The sequence below is a fragment of the Varroa jacobsoni genome, unplaced genomic scaffold, assembly GCF_002532875.2.
Source record: "Varroa jacobsoni isolate VJ856 unplaced genomic scaffold, vjacob_1.0 scaffold_1290, whole genome shotgun sequence".
NCBI classification, from domain to species: Eukaryota; Metazoa; Arthropoda; class Arachnida; order Mesostigmata; family Varroidae; genus Varroa; species Varroa jacobsoni.
Window position 1 is genome coordinate 135,222 of NW_019214192.1, and position 22,341 is coordinate 157,562.

Here is a 22,341-nt window from a genome sequence, read left to right on the forward strand (position 1 = left end):
TTAATCACAAAATAGCATATGGCAATACAAGAAGATTAAATTTCTCACATCTCATTAGACTCGTCGTTTGTTGCGCGAACGTAGATTGTGGCCCACGTGGGGTATTTCTCATTGCCATAATGATTCACTCTAGAATGAATGAAGCACGGGCTAATTTTATTGCTGTACCACGAGTCTGTTTTTTTCATAGCATTCTGGGGCAAGTGATTACAGGTTCAGTTGCGACAGCAGGCAAAATCCCAAAACGTCAACACCCCATTAGATCTCCCAAAGGCTCCCTTTGGCCTTCAGGAAATTTCTCCAGACATCAAAAATTGTGAAATTTATTGTGGTTATTTTTGGTGATTAAGACCTTGAATTTTCTGCCTGTAATACATTCAGCTGCATTAGCTCTACGTACTCGTTCACTGGTCACAAGTTTCTCAGTAGTTGTATATATTAGGTTGTTATGCTTTTATGGAAAATATATATGATTTCTTTCTCTCAGTATCCATAGTGTTAACAACAAGAACAAATTAGTTTTATTATTATGGCTCAATGGTAGGCGTTAAAGGAGCCAATGCATTACACACTGACCACCTCTTTAGTCTCTGTAAACGCGAAAAACATCTGCTCAAGACTTGAATCCGATACGACAACGTCCTCGAAATCGAATGCTTTCTTAAGTTTTTGCACTTTTTCGAACAGTTCACTCCAAAGAAGTTTCCGGTTCATGATATGAAAGTGCAACAAACACTGAGAATTAAAAACAAAAAAACATGGCGATGTCAGCCGTCGTAGTTCATACCTACCTTCCAACATAGAAGTACCCTTCATTAAGAAACTTCCGACTGTATTTATATACACATGTGACTAAGCACATTGTCAGATCGATTCATTTCCCGTTTTTTTAATAGTAGCAGTACAGCATTTGCGTTTCGGTACCTATTTTTTTCTCACTTTTTACCAGTAAATCAACACGTGCGTCATCAATTGACCCTATTTATTATGCAAGGATATAATTCAAGGATATATAAATTACATGGACCTTCAGGAGCCCGACGCGGTGTTATTTAACGGGATGGAGTGAGCGACGTGACGCCGAAAAATTAAAACATGCAAATCTATACGGATCTACATTGTCTATACGTTGTTATCAAACAGCATTATTGCTTCAATTTTTGATACAAAAACGTCGATGTTACTCCTAATAAACGAAGTAATTTTTTGATATTTCTCTAAATAATCATGATTAGACCTTAAGATAGAGTCTATCTACCCGCACTAAACTTGCTTTGAGAAAATATCAAAGTTGACGAGGTCCTTCTTAGAGCTACGCTACGATCACCCTCATAACGGGACGTAGTAGAGGAATTAGATTATGATTTTGATATACTTGATTATAATTTTGCAAGTTGAATGCAGAATCAACTACGTGGGCTTTCCTCGGAAAAATTATAGAATTTCTGCTCGTAAGACAATGTCTTATGTTGTCTATATAGACAACAATATATGTATATGCAGTAATCTCTGAAGTGTGCTTAGCTTGATTTGATAGTGTTTACTACTATAAGCGTAGAGTAACAGGCATATATGCTCACAGTATAGGTACGTGCACAGAATTGACAGCCTGCCAGCGACTATTTAGGTTTCAATCACACACGCCGTGCATCTAGGTACCTCATGTATAGCTATAGAATATATAAATGTACTGTGAAGGTCTGCAAAAGCGTATATGCCAACCTGTTGACGATCCTTAAGTACGCAGTCACCGGGAAAATGCTCTCCCATCTCTTCAATCACTCTAGGAACGAGGGAGTTATCACTGAGTGACTTCAGTTTGATTACCACCATAAATCCTTGGCCGAACTTAGATCTGAGTTCTTGCAGTGAACCTAGGCATTGGAAAGTTCCATTAACCACAACAGCCATGCGATCACAAACAGCTTCGCATTCATCCACTGAGCGTGAAGCCAAAATGACGGCCGAGCCTCTATTTTGAGTCTCGGTTATCATCGACCAAATTTTTCGACGCGCCGATGGATCAATTCCAACCGTCGGTTCGTCGAGAATAATCATGGGCATGTTACCGATTATCGCCAAACATATTGAAAGCTTACGTTTGGTACCACCGCTGTAGGTCGAGGTCATTTTATTGGTATGGGGCTCAAGATCGAACAAGGATACGATGTGCTCGATAAGTGAGGCCTGTTGGTTGCGGGGTACACCTCGAAGAGCACAGAACAACTCGAGCATCTCTTTGCCCGAGAGTTTATCGAGAAGAACATCTGACTGTGGACAGAAGCCGATATAGGTTTGGTATAGACGAAGCGAAGTGCGCAAATTTGAATTTTTGACATAAACGTTTCCATCGTCGACCTCCAAATCGCCTGTAATCATATTAAGTGTTGTGCTTTTGCCTGAACCGTTAACTCCAAGAATGCCGAAACATTCCTTCTTCTTTACAGCAAACGATATTTGATTGACTACCATCAAAGGTCCGAACATTTTCGTCAGGTTTTGCGCTAGAAGGGCGTAACGAGACTGATTTCCTGTCGCAATGGCATTTTCGACTCGATGTTGTTCAATAATGACATCTGTATCTTCTTGCGATGGCCCGACAGCTGATAATACAAAATAGACGTCAATTCTTGGATCAATACTGGCAGCTTTTTTACGTGCTATTTAATGTACTGACACATGAAAAATGCATGGAAAGAATCGTGGAATCTAGAAATTGAGACGTTTTCCAGTGAAAATCCAAATATTTATAGAAATTGCGATAATTACAGTCAGCAGATCTGCCCAGTTACCTAAAACGACCAGCCAAAGGCCTGCTGTAGATTAGAGTTAGCTGCCGGAAAAAACAAATATGGCGTTAGAGACACCAGTTAGCCTGTCGTGTATCTGTAGTGAAGGCGTATATTACGAATAGTGATAGTGTGATGAGGCTATCTAAATTTGTATGCTCTAGTTAGCCTTTTTCATAGAAATGTCGAGAAGGCGAACTGCGCTCACACAGACTACCAAACGTTCCCGTTCAATGAGATTTCAAAGTGATTCTTATGGAACTTGGCTCGAAAGACCTGCGTTTGTTGAGTCTGTGATACGTTTTTGGTGATTTAACAATTAATCTTTTCAAACAAGATGAACAAGCGAATTTTCCATAGTTAGAAATATCCGAAAACGATCGGTAAAAATATCGCAGCGCAAAATAGACGCACATTGAATAATGATGTGGACCTTTGTTATGTTTGCAGTCAGTCTAGTTCTCTTTCAGTATCTCCAAACTTTTTTCACATCAATTACTCAACGATTGAAGAACCATTTTTGCTTTTCTTTTGTGGACTTGTCATCCTGATTGGGTTTCCCTAGTTCTCAACAAAACGTTTTCCAAAACAATGGGAAAAGTTGTGGCCAGGTGACGACTGTGATTAAGCAAAAGCAGACCACTTTTTATACTTCCACAGCTTCCCTTAGTATGCAGCAACGTTACGAGCTAGCAATGAAAGCACCTTTTTGGTCTAATTATTAATGTGTTTCGAAGAGTATATGAAAGCTGTAAATTTGTTTCTTTTTTAAAAGAAGAAAAGGGTTATCTAGTGTGAATCTACTGTTGTGATCGTTGCAGGATAAAGCAAGAAGGAAAACCATTTCATACCTGTATTCTGAGAATGTTGCTGGGAGATTGGCGATACGACCCAGGTCAGTAGGCGGAAGCAACAGCCAAGCAGGCCACTTTCCGTAGCTATTAGTAATCCCAACGCTAGCCCAGTGCCGGTCAATAGAACTATCATCTGAATTGAGCAGAGAAAACCCGGCATGATCATGCTAGTTAGTTAATCGCTTAGGGGCTAAGCCTACTCTACTCGAGGGAACGAATCAGGCAGTTTTTTTTTCACAGAACACCATTTTAGATGATCAATGTTGGCCAAGAGTTAGAGCAGGCTTCTTTCGAAACTAAGTCCACCTTTCCTCGTTGCTAATCACCATTGCGTATAAACGTTTAATCTAATTAACATACTACTGAACTACTAAAAACTTCGCTAATTATGAGGAGTATGATGCTCCTATGCGTAACACTAATAATTGTTAGATTCAGGAAACAGAAATCTGCCATGATAGTGGTATTTCAATACAGCCATTTTTCAGTTGCCGGTTGTGGAAAATTTCTCTAGTTGATGCATTTCGTGCACGTCAGCGGTCGTGCAATAACCCATTCACTATTAGATTGTCATAAAACCCTTGAATTATTTCAGAGGTGCTATATTATATTCTTGTCTGACATATGTAAGACCAATACCTTGCCCATCTGGTTTCGAAAAAATCCCATCTAATGTCCCGATACAACGCTTCTATCTGCTGTATTGTCCGTAAGAGTAACGTATGACGGAGAAGGCTACGGTTAATTAATTCGTAACATAATAAAATGATTCAAGATTACCTGGAAGCCTATTCCAGCATTCAAATCGATTTGGAACAAGTCTTCCCGTTTATAGCAAAACTTTGTACTTGGGTCGGTGACACTGCACGCTGTAACCAACACAATGAAACAGGTACAGTATATTACAGTTTACATATGAAAGAAGAGCATTAAATAGCAATCTGTTCAGAGATTATCAAAAAGCTGACCGTATAGCGAGCAACTGATTTAGATATACAATGTCAGAAGATTTGTACGATTTACAATTATTCTGATCGTATCAACTTACGCTGGCAACACGAGGCACGTTTTTCTGAACCCTGGCAGTAACGCGTAAGTTGAGTAGGCGTAAAGTTTTCACAGAATTTCTTCGATTTTGCCATTAACCGCAAATTAGAAAGGCCCATTAGAACTGCAATCTGTGGAACACAGTTGACCGCGAACGGGATATATTCTGCCGTTTCTGTTAGAACTTTTTGAGAGAGTGTATTCAGCCGGTAAGTTCAGAGCTGAGAGTACAAGCTTATCTGTTGTTTATGCTATTTCCAACAGTGGCATGCGACAATGTTAACACTTAACGAATTAAGGTTAGTGTAAAAATGTAAAAAATAGGTTTTCGCGTATTAGGTTATAGAAAATGAAATAGTATTAGGCTGATTTACGTTTGGTACTCCCGTTAGGCATTGCATAGTTAATAGCACCATGCTTGCCTACTAAATATGGGCACACGTGAGATAAGCCTGAAGCTAAACTGGGTGTGCTGGGTGGAGTCAGTTGTTTGGAGCAATGCTTCACAGACAGCTGTAGCAAATACAAAACCTATACAATATATGAAAAGAACATTTGTTTTTTTAATGCGTACCGTTTAGGGCGGAATTCCACCCACATCACACCCATCAGTAGTCTCCACGATTAGCGGAGCTATCGTCACGAGCTCCGATTTTTCTTATTCTACAGATAAGGTTAATTTCATAGCTTTAACTAGAAATGGCAGTGTTTCCTTCCATTGACATTTACTAGTTGGTAACGCTCTTTTTCCAACTACTATAGTTTTCTTCTTGCCTGGCTAGGAGCCAGATTTGAAGAGGTCGGGCTACTGGCGAATCACACAAATCGCGTAGTCGTGGTCGTTATTTTCTCCGAAAGGCTCTACTTATATGTATAATAAGGTAAGTAATGCAACCATTGGATCTTCACATCTCAAAGGGCCTGGCTTGCAACCTACAGACCTTCCCGCCACGCTGCGTTCTCCTTCTCACTTCAGGAGAATAATACAGTATTTGTAGTATAAGCCCCAATTTCCGTTAATATTTTTACGAGGACAATTGTCCCCGTAAAAAAAAATTAAATCCAAACAAGTGATTCATTCATTCATTCAAAACTGGCTTATAATTCGCACGAAAAAGAGGGTTTCCAGTGATCTTAGCGTTGCTTCGACCTTAATTCCTTTTAGATTACGCAAAACCCACAAAGCAGCCTACTTTACTAGGTTGCGCTCACCACTATGTTTGTCGTCTGTCAGCTTTTCATTTCCATAGCTCTCCAGCCCAAGCTAATTTGAAGTCTGAGAGTGAACCCGTCGATAGGCGACAAAAAATTATTTGATGAGGGTGATTAAAGAAACATACTTGAGCTACTTGGCTATAAATATACTCATGTGTCCCCCTATTAACATTATTGATTTCTTAATCAAGTTCCTCTTCCGTAACCTCCCACAATCTTTCTGTTCCTTGTCAATAATCGGGGCCTATGGACCTCACTCTGATTGTAATAGCTTTGAATAGCCAAGCTTTGGAACCTTATGCGTGTTTATGGCCCATGGTTACAGCGAACTGCAAACCACGTTTGTAATTTATTAGGAAGCGTCTTTTAATTTGTAGGTAAAACTAACCATTTCCTAAGCTTCTCATGGTGCGCACTTCCGAATGCAACGCGTCATTAGCGTCTCTGAACTTACTTCCACCATTTCATGCACGCAATTCATCACGGTACACACTAATCATAATAATACATTAATAATATGTTCACACCAACAATTCAAAGTACTAGCAGGCACAAAAATTACAGGTGAGCAGTACTATCTATGGCAAAAGGTACCCATATACGAACGTACAAAGGACTGCCCCAAGCAGAAGTGGCACGATTATACCGCCCCCTATAGCAGTGACCAAAAGCAGCATCGCGAAGCCTGCCCCGAGTGAACTAAACATATACGAACAGGCATACGAAACCAAGATCATCATGGCGCCGTACGTGGACAGTAGAAGGCACGTAGCCGCTGCAAAATAAATTAACAACCAACTTGCTATAACGCATAGCGAATTGAGAAAAGTCACATTTCCGTATCCGTTGTAGATTTGTCACCTTTAGGACATGAATAATAAGGCACTAGGAATGGGGAGTCTATATAAACGGTTATATATAAATATATATAATACTTTTGAAATGACCGCAGCTAGTATTTCTTCGGCGCGGTAGTGTGGATAACTAAACTTCTAGCCGGCTAGAAAAAAAGCCGGCGTCCATGTCCTATTAACGACAAATGCCACACAATAAATGTGATCAAGTAGAGGTATTTAATCTCACCATATATCAGATTTGGTATATCACGTAGAAATTACTTTTATTTCTACTTATTTTTATTTTATTATTATTATTTGATTCTATTATTTTATTTCTATTTATTTTTGTGTTGGTGTACTGACATAAACGTTAATGGACATCGACATATTTAAAGAACTTGACCTAACATGTGCAGTTGTACTCTGCAGCGTTGGAGCATTTTGTAAGTTACAATAAAGAGACGCAAAGTTCCGGGAGCAATAACTTACCACCAATTTCAATTTCTTCCGCTAAAGAATCAGCTGTATTGCATATGGCTAGTGCAAAGGATATAGCAGTCGCCGAAACCAAAATTGTAAGAAGATCAAAAGTGAACGATGCTCCTAGGTAAACAGTTCTGCTGACGCCGGTCATCATTTGCAACTGAGGTTTTTAGAAATACAAAGTGTAAATAGAAAGTAAGCAATTAGTCGCGTAAGGCAACCATAAATTTGAAAACGAACTTAATTGACCAAATAAGTTTGTAATCGTTCGATTCTTCACTTACGTCCTACATGTACCAATAACAACTTGTCAGTTACTTCAGCTTCGTAAATGTTGCCTGAATGTAGCGCGTCACAAAGTCCAACGCGAAAGCGATCGTGGATAACCTCAGCAATTCTACAACAGTTCCATATTTATCCAAGTGCTTTTAAGTGCCACTTCCTGTTTGACATACTTATTTCGTTCTCTGCTCCGTTTCCTAACGTTCCGATTTACCGCATAGCTTGTTATTAGAACTTCGTGCATGAACGTATCTGTTGCCAAATATCCTTCTATGACAACTATCAGCTGAACGTAGTATTCATTTGATACTTACTAGTTTTGCCTTGCACAGGCGTTCCTCAATCGGAAATAAGATCATAGTACAAGCCGAAAATGAAACGGCCAGCTGAATCAAGAGATGTACCAAGTGGCGGACTGCAATCAAGCAAACTTACACGTTATTATAGCTGGCGTGATCCCTATTTCACATTTGTCGAGCATATCATTGCACTGAATGGGTTTGTATCGCGTATCCCTTGTTAAGTTCAGTGACGAATACGTAATAGATACGTTTAGTGGATTCAATTAAAAGTACTTACCTTCAATTTCGTAAGTAGTATTGGCATATTTTAGAAAAATATGGGAGAATGGATGATTCCTAACATTGACAATCGCCGTTTCATACTCTGATTTTCGCAAAAGTTGACGTAGTACAGCGGTCTGCCAGAGGACCAATCCCGCAGCGACAACGTGGAACGGCTCCGCGTTAATCCACAATATAGCTTCTGTCGGCTTCGAGTGATCGAATGTGACGCCCATCTTCCACAGGTTCTTATAATCGAAACGACTGGTGTTTGCTAATGACGCAAGGTTCGAAATAAAGCATTATCATTTATAATAAATGGCGTGTTTACCGCAGATATGAGTGCCATTGTTTAGCATTTCTGTTTAATGTAAGACATCCGGTAGGTGAAACCTACCGGGATACGAGTGTTTGCACACACTAATTGGCGGGCTTTAGATGAAACGCCCTGTGAATCCGCTTTAACTTCGCCGCTGTTAAGGTCCTATAGCGGTTTAAAAATGTTGAAGTGGGGTATTGCCAGGTAACAGTGCAAACGTATACACATCATACATACACAATTACCTGACGTAATGTTTAAATTTGGCTAGATGGGAAGGTGCTGTCTATTCAGCGAAGCTGAAGGGAATAAGTCTGCCTTCGGAGAAAAACCGTGACTAAAATAGGTACCTCATAATAAGGCACCTATTTCAACAAAAGTCAGTGTTAATTTGCATCCACGTAGGCCGCGACAATGCACTCGTTAGTGACTGAATACACGTTGCTAAGTTTCAAACAAATAACGTCGAAATCGCGTATAAATAAATGAATAAATTAACATCCTCATATATAGTAGTAATCACATCGTAGCTTCCGTGGTAGGTATCTTATATATTCAATTTTTTATAGTTCCGGTGGCACTCGATGCTAATACAGTAAAATTGCCTGTCACAAATAACCCCACCTGTTAAACGTTCTTTGAAAGTCCCGTAACAGTAGTCACCTAAATAATTAAATAGATTCGATGGTATTCGTTGGTAAAATCCAAGTCAACTCTATTCAACCTGATTTATATGGTACCCCTCGACTCCGACGCACTTCATTCTACGACTTCGGCGGGTAGGTTGCTATTGGTAGCGTAACGTAACGTTTTGAGCAATGCGAATAAACATATCTACAGGTTTGCACGTAGCTCCACATAAATGGCCAATACGACCGGAACCACACCCTTGTTTAGCAGAAAGTCCTCCACGTTCGTGTCCTGATCCAACACGTGTACTCGCAGGTCATCCTCTTCCATAACTAACTTCAACATATACGATTTATAAGTTAGACCAAGCCTTGAACGTTGTACAAAGCCTTCGGAGCGTTCTCGTTGCGGAAACGATTGAAAGGAATAGGTCAATGCAGGTTCCTGTTCAAATAAAGCTAGAATTAAATGTATGATTTTTATATAAAGACTTAATTAAAACTTAAAAAATTTTATCTCACTTGTGATAAGGCATGAAATCAATTGGCCTTCTACTGAAATCCATTGAAATATGGGAGTGGTATTACATGACACTGCACATATCACAATGTCTGCGTATGGCATTGGTAGAAAACTGTTATGAATATATCCAATGACATTTGTTATTGTTATTGAACATTTCGACACGTCGGATAATATGAGGCGAGACAGTCTTTAATTTTGTAGTATAAACATGGTGGGTGGTAACATGAACATGGTGGGCGGGCTAAGTATACTTCGATAACGGTGAGTTTTTTTTAAGGAAAATATTTACAGCGCTTACTGTCACCGACGAACCGCTTTTAAACTGAATTTCGAGATGCTTTGTAGTAGTCAGTAGGTTTTGTAGTAGACCACACTCTAGACGAAAGACAATTTAAGCACAGTGATCTCAGTCCTCTCTAGCTGGTACCATTTTTCTAGATAGTTCTGCGGAATCATGATTTCTTTGTTGTCGTAGAGCAGACGAAATTAACAAAACAATCCATTTTTAAGGTAACGCCTGCCTGATGCCTTTGGGCTTACTACATTGTTTACGTAAATAAGACTACCCGTATATTTTCATATTGGCGACAAGCGGTGGCAATGGAAGGTGACATGTCCAAATACTGCTAACGCAGAGAACTGACCGCCGCCACCTAATCGTACGGCCCCATAAAATGTCAACAGAACTGTTCTGTATTTTACGTTAGTTTGAGCCGAAGTTGACTGTGGTCCTGATATGAGCAATGCATGTGTATGTGTATTCATGTATATGAACCTTATTCATCTAATCCTAGCGGACTAAGGCATAGGCGCGGACAATATGATTATACTTGAAAATCAACCTACTATTAGAGACTACATGGTAAATGTCGATTTTACTTACCTTCATGCCAGCGGGATCTAATAAGGAGCGAGTTAACCCACAAAAGGCTACCGCAAAGATGCAAGGTATGACAAATAGATGAATAAGCATAAACCACTGGCGTCGAATAACACGCACCCGCTTAAGGAATAGAGCGTGAAACTGCCTCAGATAGAGCAAAATTCCGGTGCTTCGAATAATTACAGGTAATCGCGCTGTAAAAGGACGTGGCAAAATTTCAATATGTCGTCCTCATAGAATCGATACCGGTAGTAATTGGTACCAATGCGGTACTGTATCACATTTATTAGGATGCTTTACATTTCGAGCAAATCGGGTTGGGGACCAGCTTCGTATTCATAGTTAATATAGTTTCCGCCATTCTAAATCCGTGAATTGTGAGTGGGGGTAGTATTTCTTGTTCCGGGGGACTTTGCGGTATGCGGACCCAACGTGGTACTAGCGCGCTTTGTTAACGACGACACATGTCCACCCGCCACAACCCGCATTTGGCCGAGGCGGGCGTTTTTTGTCATTAGATTGTGGTACGTCGTTGTATAGTAGATGCGCGCTGGTTAGGCTGGAATTATAAGTAGCACGCTACACAAATCTGTCCGATTTCTCTGCTCCGTAATGTCGTTTTCTTAGGTTTATCGTCCTAATATGGGTCAATATGAAATGCTCAACCTATGTATAATATTCCAGTCTCGTATTTTTGCTACGCTCAAAAGGCTGTCCGGCAATAACGTAACTTTTCGTGTACTTTTGATAAGTTGAAATTCACCTAGGAGTGTAATCATTTAACATTACGTTACGAAACTGGGTTAATCAAAATGTAAGTTAGCTTCCATGTCGATTAGAAACACACAAAATACAAAAGGTGAATCTCGTTTTTGGATTCGACAGTAGGATCCCTATCATCCTACTGTCGAATTATTCCTAGAGTTTAATGAAACCGTTATTATATAGATTATGATAAATTTTACAATATGTTATATAATGTAACAGCTAGTGCCTTTGCGCATTTTATTGCTTTATCGTTGTACAAATCACTAAGTAGAACCGGCTTCGAATTTATTTGTTCGGCAGAAGCCGATCCTATAAAGTAAAGCAACAAACGTGCGAGTAAGTAGGGAGACTTACAAATAGATGCATCGGACGGATTCGAAAAGCTCTTTTCCATCTCGTTCGATTTTGTAGCTTTAAAAAAGATGTCCTCCATAGTTGTCACTGTAACGCCCCAGCTGACAATCTGCAATCCCCCCCGCCCCCCCGTCAGCAAGGATCGACGAACATTCGTTAATGTAAAGGTCATCATAGGACGCTTTATGAAGCTTCTTATGATAACCAGGAACAGGTCACTGAAAATAACCGTGATTCGACTTTTTCAGCCGACACTCCCAGTCGCTTAGGCTATTAACTATATTTATAAGATGTTCGTGAAATAGGCCTATATAAAGCTAGAGGCAAAAATACGGTGCCAATAAAGTTTTGGAAGACACAGCAGGTCTGTCCTTCGGAACGGTCAACTCGTCAAGTTTAAAAATTATATTGAACGGAGCTGAACAATAGCAAGAACTTGCTATTATTGGGGAGAGTTTTCAAAAGGTAGACGTCGCCTAATTTCATTTGATAATGACTCCTCAGAAATCAAGACTGCTTTTAAGCTGAGCCTGAATTTCATAGTTCGTACCGGCAACGGTCTAGAGGGTATCACCGACTGCTCAGAACACGCACAACTGTTCAGTGTTACCCACGCACACTGGGTTCGCTGTAAGAGTATATTCATATAAAAGAAAATTTTCACCCTTTTGCAATTGAGTCTTTTCATTTACACACTGTATTTTCACAATAAAAACTTGTGCATTGTAAGTAAAGGCCATAAATAGTGACTTTTCTATAGCATTTGTTATTTTTTTTCTGCAATTTTTTTATACATCGCTGTCCTTTTTCCTGCATACTCATTAGACATCATCACGTCATGCTGCGATTCGTCGTCGATGCAACAAAATAGCGCCTCCTACTACGATTATTAGAAAATGCCTAAGGCTAATCTTGGGAAACGAGATACCCTTTCGACTGATCTCGTGCACGCTCGGTAAACTTAAGACCATAGACTCCGTTTCCATACCGAGTACTAGCGGGAGGCCATGTCACAGAACGTTTAAGGCCTATACAAGATGTCTTACCCCGTTCTAATGACTTTCAATGTGTGGCTTTAGGGGGTGTTCTGAAACACTGAGAATTACTTCGGCATTACATTATTCAACCCGACTCGAATCGAGAAAGCGAAGATAGAATTGCGATTTTAAGTTTACCTAAAAAAAAATACGTAATTTACTAAGGTGAGATTAGGATGCTGGTAATAATTTATTAATGTGGTCTATGTTAATCCACTGAGCTTGACGTAGAGACGCTCAAGAGCCTTTGCTTCAAGGATGTATTAGTTACATTTTAATGTTATAGAGCGAGTGGGTAAGCCTGATGTCCATTACAAGCACGTAAAATAATGTATTGCATCTAGTAGATGACGCAACTTACCCCAAGTTCGACCTTTTTTTTTTCGAGCTCCCGGAAAAGGTTAATGAACTGTTCGGTGGTGGGGAAGCCAAGCCTTACAGAAAATTCCTGACTGCCCTCGGATGTTCTTTGGACCTGTCGGGCAGAAGTCACTTCTCTCTATTCAGGTACATGTCACTGACATATCAACAATTATAACATCATCAACAATCATAACATCGTACAAATCTGTTCACTGGCCATTTGGTACCATTGACTATTACTAGATTCGAAGTAATCTGTAGGAACTTCATGGGTCTTTTGCTTTATATTGATGTAAGCGGCAACGCAAAGAAAAATTAGGAGTTCACCTGAGTATTTTTCAAGCAACGTTGCACCTGTTCGACCGTTAGGTTCACGAAAGTGTTAGGGCTGGCTTTTACACATCGGAGATTATATCCCGTTTCTGATGACAAAAACAGACATACAATAGCGAAAAAGAAGAGTCAATGAAAGGTCACATCGATTAATCTGCAAACTACTATAGCTGTCATATCTCATGGTGTTTTTAAGGGTTGGCAACCGTGTTTCCGGCCGGGACGAAGGTGCTCTAACTCGTTCTTTGTTCTAACTCCATGTGGATCGCAGCAGAAAATGGATTTTTTACGTGAGAAACTTTTCTTAGATACTTATTGACCGTGACCAACTAGGACAACGTAGAATATACTATAGATTTTCCGATTTCGAATAATTATGTTGGTGTAAATACAGGCCTGGCCGGCTTGTGTGAGTACTTTCGCTATATAAGCAGCAGAAGCGATGATTTTACCGAATGTCTTTTTAAGAAAAAGGGGTGACCCAGCGCATTTTATCCTTCCATTTGCTAAAATAATGATACGATCGCCAAGAACATCCGCTTCATTCATGTTGTGTGTTGTCATAAGTATTGTTCGATCGCGATGCGCCTGCAAATGCCAGTTCGAAAGGTTCTTAACGGACCAGGTTAAGGAACAGGTGATCGACAGTCGGAGCGGACATTCCGTGTAGATAAAAAAAAATAGCTATAGAAAATGTTTCGAATGAATAGTTCTAAAAACAATATATTATTTTTATAATTACTAATTAATTATACAGTACATAATACTATCGTCTATATGTTGATGAGCTATCTGGTTAATCACGACCTTTGGAATTCATGTAGCGTTCCAGAGGATGATACTTTAGATGATGGACAAATTTAAAGAAAAAAAAAAAAAAGAAAACTTTGAAGCCCAATAACAAAAAAAAGTACCCGTTGCAGAATTCTCCAAACTTTACTCCTGATGTGATGATCCATGCCGGTTGTCGGCTCGTCAAGGATAATAATCTGAAATTGACTGCTTTCCCTTGATTATCATTTTCAGCGTTTAGAAAGGTATTAACTATTTTCCACTGTCATTCTTTTACATTACACCTTAGCGCCTACTATGAGGATATTGGGAAGTTGAATATCCGTTATATCATAATATCGTTGATTAGAACTGCTCCTGCTAAAAGTGTTAGAATCTACAGCTAAATAAGTCCTAGTTCTAGCTATAATATGGGCTTCATGATAGCGTTTAGCTATTAAGTCGGTCAGAAAGTAATTTCTTTTTTTAGGCCATTTCAAAGACTGCGGCTGGCTAACCGTTGAATGATGTTAATTTTCTCTACTAAAATGTAATAGATGCTCCGTACCCTTTTTCTATCGTCCGAACAACAGATGAACGTCAACTAATGAAAGCATTATCCATGGCGGCAGTCCATTGAATTCTTATTTTCTGGTCGGGACTGGTTGTCCTTTATTGTTGAAGGGATTCGAACAATGAACCGATAGAATGAGGTCGACAATAATGTAACAGATGTTTTTTTAAAATGTTCCCGGCATTTTTCGGGTTCTCAAATCCACACGATTGCATGTGGATTTCCATGTGTTGTCTTACGACAAAGAAGATCTCCTTAATTTTTCTATAGAAGTCTTCATGTCATTTTTTTTTTATAACTTGGTCTGATAGGTCAAGCTCCGGTTCAACCCGCATTTGTCATATTAGCATGTCTGGAGAGCTTTTAGCTTTATTAAATTGTATATATTACATACATATATATCTTATAATATATTATAATAATTATATCTTCTGATTCCTTCGAATCCTTTGAGATGCCCAGGTAAGGTATTTCCACACATGACTTTCTTGCGTTGAGAATGGTAGCAAAGCATCAATTTTTCAACCATGGTATCCACATGAAAGTGTAGGGTATTTTTCAATAGTAGAAGTAATAAAGGACGCCGTGTCAGATTCTAGGTTTCTAGGTCCGACGTTTTAATTGCACAGAAGCTATGTGCCCACTCCAGCTTCTGGACTCCATAAGTCCAGCCAAAGTATAAGCACTATAGCAAATACTGAACCGGTCCGAGAAAGAGCGTCTAAATTTGGAAATGCATATTGCAACGCTTAAACAGCTCTCGAAATTTACTTTCCGACCGACCTAAGGCCATAATATAGATTTTATGAAAAATAATTGAAACACACACAGCGATACAGGGACTTACGTTGCTTCCTCCAACCATAGCGTTTGCTATACAAAGCCTCCTCTTTGTCCCATCAGATAACGTATCCGCCAGTTCATCTTGTTCAGGGGTCAATCCGAATTGCGATATGAGTTTCTCTATTTCCTCTTTGTCTTCACCTCCACCTGAAGGGTGGGATCCAACGGATGCACCGATTTAGTCACATTACAACAGTGCTAACCTTTTTGAGGGTTTTCAGCAGAAAGCAAACTAAGCGTTGGTTAAATCAGGAAAAATCTATATACGTTTAACGTCTCTATATTTGTTATGCAAAATGACCTACGGATCACGTTTTTGTCTCCAGTTTATCCCAAATTAAAAATAACATTTTTTTTCAAAAGTGACGGCTATTCTCATAAAGCGTAATGCTAATTTTAAAATACTTCGTCAAGGAATGTGGGTAAGAACTTACGAAATAAGCATGGCATTTTGGCAAAAACAAATTATTATAATAAGTAAATTTTGTTACAGAAATGTTGCTGATGGTTCAGTCAAGGGTTTCTGAGCACTTGCCGTGTCTGGTCAAACAGTACGTAATTGTTATTAGCAATACATTCATCTGCTACTACTAACCTTTGATTTCATAGAAGAACTCAAGATGTTCCTTCACCGTCAGATCATCAAAGAGGGCATTCATCTGCGGACACACGCCAATACCTCGCCTTGCGTCCATAGGATTCTTCTGTACGTCAAACCCGTTGATATGTACACTACCAGACGTCGGCGGAAAGAGCCCGGTTAGAATGCCCATCAATGTGGTCTTACCGGCGCCATTATGACCGAGAAGTACTGTGACTTGATTTCGATACAACTCGAGCGATAGGTGATCAAGAACCTTCTTATTACCGAACTGATGAGTGACATTACACATTTTAATGATTGGAGAGGCCGTACCTGGGGTTACCTTTTCGATAAGGTTTGAAGGGTCACCGGGATCCATTGAGGCCCGGTTGCTAGTTGAGCCTGATAAGTTTATTTCGAAATTTTGTGTAGAAGAGCTGGATGCTGATTGGCATAGAAAAAACAGGTGCTTAGGTGTTCCTGACTGCCATGGAATAATTGCATTCAAATAGAAAATCAAAAAGGAGTACATTACGCAGGAGAACAGCACTGCCATTAACATAGCTAACAGTGAAACGTTGTCCGGCGGCCGCTCCAGCACGGCTATATTTGTCCATCGAACGCCAACATCTAAAACAGGACAGCGAATAAGTCTTAAATTAAGAGTGTAAATCGGCATTATTACAAAAAGAGCATACGTCCGGCTAACTGCTAAAAATTATGTGCAAAAAGGAATCCTGTGTATGACGGGTCTGGGGTGGTGGCCGCGCGACGCTGTTCCAATTTTGAAAGATTTAGACGAATTAAGCCGCGTAATCGACAAAAACAGTCGACGCATACCTTAATACATTTTTCGTCAAAGGCTTAACTCGCGGTAAATATCGTTGCTAGGACGACACACACAGCAGGCTCTCAGGACAAAAATGAAGCAATACTTCAAATGGTATGGGAACATGGCAAAACAACGGAAGAAAAAAGTCCCGGTAATTAAAAATTGATAACATTATTCTAACCTATTCGGTCCGATTTCCTCTTCAAGATGCAGAATAAGGTCTAGCTTTTATTTTCTCTAGAAGCGCGCATCACTATACAAGTACGCACAAATTATACGTCGGACAAATTCAGCGTTTGTAGAGTCAAAACTTCTGGTATACCTATGGATAACTTGGCATTGAAACGGGCAGGTTGTGAGTTAACGGTTTTGATATGTACTTATCTATATTATGCAGTCTTGCTCTGCAGTACCCCGCACTTCTAACGGGCTGATTATAATGCGACGCCCACTGTAGTTCAACGCATCAGTTCAGTGGCCGTAAGCGTAGAAACTAAGTTTTTCCCTATATTGTGAATTTGCTCTGGACAATTTATTAAGCATCTCTTTTTAAGATGAATAAACTAATAATTTAAGTGGTATATATGAAGATGTTTAATTATTTAATAATAATCTGGCTGGCCATGTTGAAGTTACTGCTCGTATTAAGTACTGTGTTTTTGAACAGTTTTTTTTTTTCATTGATTTCTACTCTTATTATGTGTTCCTTAAATTGCATCAATCCCAAATCACAATTACCAGGTATCATATATTCAGCACTCACTCGAAAGTTCTCGATTAGTAATAATGTTTCCGATAACTTGTAGCCCATTAACAGGAAGAAGTGCTGAAGCCAGCTTTATTGCCGCGGACACCTCAATATAGTCTTCTTCTCTGGTGTACTCCACAGCAGAAAACAGCGATAGATAGAAAACACCAACGACAGCGACGCCTCCAAATACCGCTATGCATCGTTAGAGCATGATTTTCAAAACATAAGATTCATAATACGAAAATAAAATTAATAAAGATGATGCAGGTACAGCACGCTAAACAATTTTGATTTTTCCAGTTCAGTTGATAACGTGGCCTTCGAAGCTAAAGCTTGAAAGCAATGAAAATGTACACGTAGTTTTACATTTGCCTACAGCCTCCTACACCCCTATTCCTTCCACCGACTCTAAGAGATCTTTTTCTTGTCGATGCACGGTTTCAAATAAGGTCCGGCAGGATGACAAGTGGCCGCGCAACAACTACGCCTATCTTCACAAACGGACGAGGGTGGATAATAGTCGTACTTACTTGAGTTGAAAATAACGGTAATCAGAAGAATTTGCAAAACTTCGGCAGCGGCAAACAGGATGAAGATCGTGAGAATAAGCGACGGATCTGACGACGCGTACATGTGTGAACCGAAAATAGGGTAGCAAAAGAATACCTACGCATGAATGAAGACCGAAAAAAGATTCGTTTAAAAACGACTTCAGTATCCTTCGTTCACTGTTGGTTCCGCCGTTCAATTATGCTCTAGATAATTATTTTACTGCCAATAAGAATCAAACACTGTTGAGCCTCCACACCCACTTGTCTTGTCAACTTACCCAGGCTGTACACATAAGTATAGCCAATGTAGAAAACCCAACGAGGAAAATATTGAGCCAATATACGAATTGTGGTAAGCACATCATGTATAAAAGATCCTGAAAGGAGAAAAAAAACTAATACTTCGCTAGAATTATTATTTATATTACGATTTAGGAAAATATACTACGGAAAAGTATTTGTTGCAGCCATCTATAGGCGTATCGCTTCAATAACCCTGGGACAGATTTTCGGAGATTTTTTGCCGCTTTGCTACAGTCGTAACTTACGTCTATCGGAAAGCAAATTACCCGCGAAGGGGCCCTGGAAGGCCGTGATGTTAAAGCCAGAACCTGTCCACTTGAACTAACCATCGTTATTTTGTAGATTCAGAGGAAGAGCTAAGTTGAATCAGGCTGAAATGTATTTTCAAAATAAATTTCAGCCTGATTGATGTAAGTTGAAGTTTCATGTTAAGTTCTTACCTTCATATGGCTTTTTTTGTCTCGTATTATTTCAACAGCAAAAAACAACTTAGGAACGAAGCATACTACCGAAAGTATAGAAGGCACCAAAGTGGTAGGCTCGACGCTGCCTGATGGAACGAAACGTCTGAAACAAGAATCGTTGTTAGTCGTTTGAATCACAGCCCCAAGTTACTTGCGAATGTTTGCAATAATTGCGAGTACTATTAACTTGCATAATCCGTTAAGATATTTTAGGAAAATGGCTTAATATAAAGGCTGGAAGATTCGTCAGGATTGGGAACGCGTATTCCGTGCGCGAAAGAGTTTCTTAAGGTCTAATCGCGCTCTCGCTCATTTTTCTTCATTAGGCAAACGTTGTTTCCGATGCGCTCATCGGTCAAGTGAAACTGTATTAGTGCATAATTGTTACGTCTATGATTCAAAATAATAGAAAGGAGAGGCGACCATTTGCGAAACCGAGGATTTTGCCAAAATCCTTAAAGCTAAGATTACCGGTTCTATTTTGTCGAAAATGAGCCTGTTTCTGCAAAATTGTTTAATATTGAAGTGCAAAAATACAAGAGATAGATACGTTTTCCAGTTGAATTGAAGCGAGAAAAAGGACCACCTATGTAGAAAGGCTAACTACCTTATAGCAAAGGTTACGTGTATAGTTACCTCGGAGTGGGAAAGAACTTAATTTTCGGGCTTGGCTTCAAAGCAGTTCTGTATGGCCGCAACCCATGGAACTTCAAATGGTTTTCAAAAAGTACATTCATACTAGGCCATAAGATGCTGTATTCCTGTAAAAAGTTCAATTGTGAGAAGAATGTATTTTTCTCTACCGTATCATTTACTGCTAGAGCTAAGCGACAATATCTCTCTAAACAGGCGTAAAGTAGAATCGATAAATTCCACAGCTAGACACAATGCGACTGATTTTAATAATAGAAGAAATGAGTAACAGACATATAGAGACGAGGACATCCGAAGCGTACAACGATAATCTTTGCATTGAAGTGAAGTCCTGAAAGTAGGCGCGCTTTGTCCGTCACAGACTAACGAATTGAAACAAAATACAAAAACTCTTGATATTTTCTGGGGAGGGTGCATGGGGTGTTAGGACTGAAACGGGCGATCAAAGGAAAACTGCACTATTAAAGCAGCCGCTGTGCCTGATAATCCGCTGGGATTATTTTTATGACTATTATTAGTGTAAATGACTAATTGAAATAGAAGCCCACATTTTAAATAATGAATACAAAGCAAAATGCTTTGACCCCAGCCAGACAAGAAATTGTAACGTATAATTGCAGTTGACTGCAACTAAGTACATTGTGACCGTTGTCATAATTATCCACCCAACGGACGTCTAACAACCTGAAATCCGTTCATATAAAGATAAAGAACAATACATCGAGGCCACATTTGCCTTTTTTTTTTTGCTTGTGATTGTATTTGCTTGTAAATGGATGTTGCCAAAACGAAAAGGCCATGGTTGGTGATATCGATAAGCTGATTGGTAAGAACTAACTGCTACTGTCCCCATTTGTGACCCCATAAACCCTACCCATAAAGTGACGTCTGATGCAAGCAAGCACATCTCCAAACGCTCTATAAACAACAGTTCAGCTTTAGCCGGCATACCAAAACACAAAGGACAACAATTTTAAATAATGGCACATTGAAGCTTATAATTCAATGTGTTATGTGGCTTACGATGATCGCACCTCGGTCGAGATTCTCTTAGTTCTGGGCTCAGGCGATATCGAGAAGAATTCCGAGGTATGAAAGGAGTATCTCGTGCCGTTGAAACGCAAGGTATAATTAAGGATGCCAGGTTGTGAACCCTAACGTGGTAGATGAAACTTACAATTAAGACGTAATAACGCACGTATGTTTTTTTTTACTAAATGCATACAACCTAGTGAGTAGAGCACGTGAAGAAACTGAGGAAAAATTGCGTATATTTGTTGTCTGCCAATATTGGCTGACAGATCATTTGGTCTGCATATTCTCAAATCGTTATAATACTATCAAAAAGAGTTCATGGAAGGTGCACTCGCTTCACAGCAGATAGTGATCGTAAAAGCTTGTGCTAAAGCTTGCACGGTACCTAATGCAGGTCCGTGTTTTCTTGACGATCTAAACTTCCTTAGTTGTTACCGACTTATCGTCAAGTCGGTAACAACTAATTAGTTAAGCAAATTCGTTTTCCACATACGTTTTCTATAGTTACTTTTTTCTTTTTTGTCGGATAAGTTGATCTATGGCTAACTTACGAGTGCTGTATCCGACTCAAAAATAAGTGCAAGCGCGACATCGGTGGGGTTTTGGTTCTCGAGGTAATTTACCAGCTCGCTAATTTTCTTGAAGCCCATAAACACTGCAAAAAAAAAAGCTATCCCAATTAGTTTGATCGGCAGCCGCATGAACCTCATCTAACACTGATTACGCAGTGAAGAATGAGAGGTCCGTCTAGCGCCTACATGAAATAACTAGTGGAGCTGGCAGGTTTTCAACTTTTATATTCGCACCTCTAAATTGATATTATTACGATTGTTATAAGACATTTTCAGCGGGGAAAAAATTTCGCTCCTACAATGATGAGTAGACCCGACCCAGTTGTTAACGTAAATGAAGATGCACCACGAGAGCAACGCACAGGTTTCCGTTCTCCTAAGGGAGACGAGAAACCCAGAGCTAGTAACGTAACTATTGCACCGACATTTATATGTAGTGCATACATCTTGATCGGATTCTGTGAAAAACGCCGTAACAATCCGTATAGTTTTCTACTGCCATCTCTACCTAACTTGATGCGATGCCTAACCTATGCCCATTTGGATTACTGTGCTATTATGAGCAGCATAATAATCAAGAGTTTAAAATGTCAATCCCCGTTATAGTTTAGTGTCGAGACACGATTCAGGATGAACCAGCCACCTACCTGGGCAGCTTTCCGAGTTGTTGAAAGCATTCGGCACTACCGTGTTTGTATAGTTTGTTATTGGCGCATAAAGTATTTTAGATGCATTTGCCTACAACAGAAAGTCTTGTTCGTAAGATTCCAATCCCGTCGAATAAGTTGAAGCTTATCTAATTACTATTAATTATTTACCTAATTATACTTGTGTTTAGCAAACGCTTAACGTACTGCGGTTAATATAATAGATTTCTATTTAAGATGCTACGTGTGTACAAAGTGAGCTCTCTCAGCATTTGACCTAACCTAAGTTTTCCATTGGTTTATATTCCGTACGGTGTAAGTGACCCAATGGCGCATGCATTCCCTAAAGATATCGTTCCGATTAACACATGATTGCAGTAACTGTGTTCAAAATGTACCTTCCAAATCCTTTACGAACCGAATTCTAGCAGTACCGTGTGGCTGGCCAGTATTCAAGAAATTATTTTTTATTCAATT

At 39.5% G+C, this 22,341-nt stretch overlaps 2 protein-coding genes across 2 annotated transcripts; both read right to left on the reverse strand.

Annotated features, from left to right (window-relative positions):
• Nucleotides 1-498: 498 nt before the first annotated feature.
• LOC111268473 (phospholipid-transporting ATPase ABCA3) lies at nucleotides 499-21,295 on the reverse strand. The gene is made up of 16 exons (XM_086971701.1): nucleotides 21,197-21,295; nucleotides 20,645-20,764; nucleotides 18,169-18,304; nucleotides 17,651-17,830; nucleotides 16,068-16,457; nucleotides 15,477-15,619; nucleotides 12,950-13,087; nucleotides 9,279-9,465; nucleotides 8,089-8,346; nucleotides 7,824-7,924; nucleotides 7,234-7,387; nucleotides 6,516-6,680; nucleotides 4,424-4,512; nucleotides 3,641-3,776; nucleotides 1,723-2,603; nucleotides 499-735 (listed from the first exon to the last, which is right to left on the reverse strand). The coding sequence occupies exons 1-16, from the start codon at nucleotides 21,293-21,295 to the stop codon at nucleotides 565-567; spliced, it is 3,348 nt and encodes a 1,115-aa protein (XP_086827827.1). The 3' UTR covers nucleotides 499-564.
• On the reverse strand, nucleotides 12,527-15,552 carry LOC147752376 (phospholipid-transporting ATPase ABCA3-like). The gene is made up of 4 exons (XM_086971709.1): nucleotides 15,477-15,552; nucleotides 14,199-14,283; nucleotides 13,737-13,872; nucleotides 12,527-13,373 (listed from the first exon to the last, which is right to left on the reverse strand). Exons 2-4 carry the CDS (start codon nucleotides 14,241-14,243, stop codon nucleotides 13,267-13,269), a joined length of 288 nt encoding a protein of 95 aa, XP_086827835.1. The 5' UTR covers nucleotides 14,244-14,283; nucleotides 15,477-15,552; the 3' UTR covers nucleotides 12,527-13,266.
• Nucleotides 21,296-22,341: the final 1,046 nt, after the last annotated feature.

What these genes read in the sequence shown, in the direction of transcription:
- LOC147752376 (XM_086971709.1), bottom strand. Translation starts at nt 14,243, where the DNA reads ATGGATCATCACATCAGGAGTAAAGTTTGGAGAATTCTGCAACGG. An exon ending in TTTGGAGAATTCTGCAACGG is followed by an intron (nt 13,873 to 14,198) that starts GTACTTTTTTTT and finishes TGGCATTTGCAG; the next exon opens with GCGCATCGCGATCGAACAAT. An exon ending in TTTTCTTAAAAAGACATTCG is followed by an intron (nt 13,374 to 13,736) that starts GTAAAATCATCG and finishes TTTTGTCATCAG; the next exon opens with AAACGGGATATAATCTCCGA.
- LOC111268473 (XM_086971701.1), bottom strand. Translation starts at nt 21,295, where the DNA reads ATGGGCTTCAAGAAAATTAGCGAGCTGGTAAATTACCTCGAGAACCAA. An exon ending in GTTCTTCTATGAAATCAAAG is followed by an intron (nt 15,620 to 16,067) that starts GTTAGTAGTAGC and finishes CCCACCCTTCAG; the next exon opens with GTGGAGGTGAAGACAAAGAG. An exon ending in GCCTGTGCAAGGCAAAACTA is followed by an intron (nt 7,388 to 7,823) that starts GTAAGTATCAAA and finishes TAAAAACCTCAG; the next exon opens with TTGCAAATGATGACCGGCGT.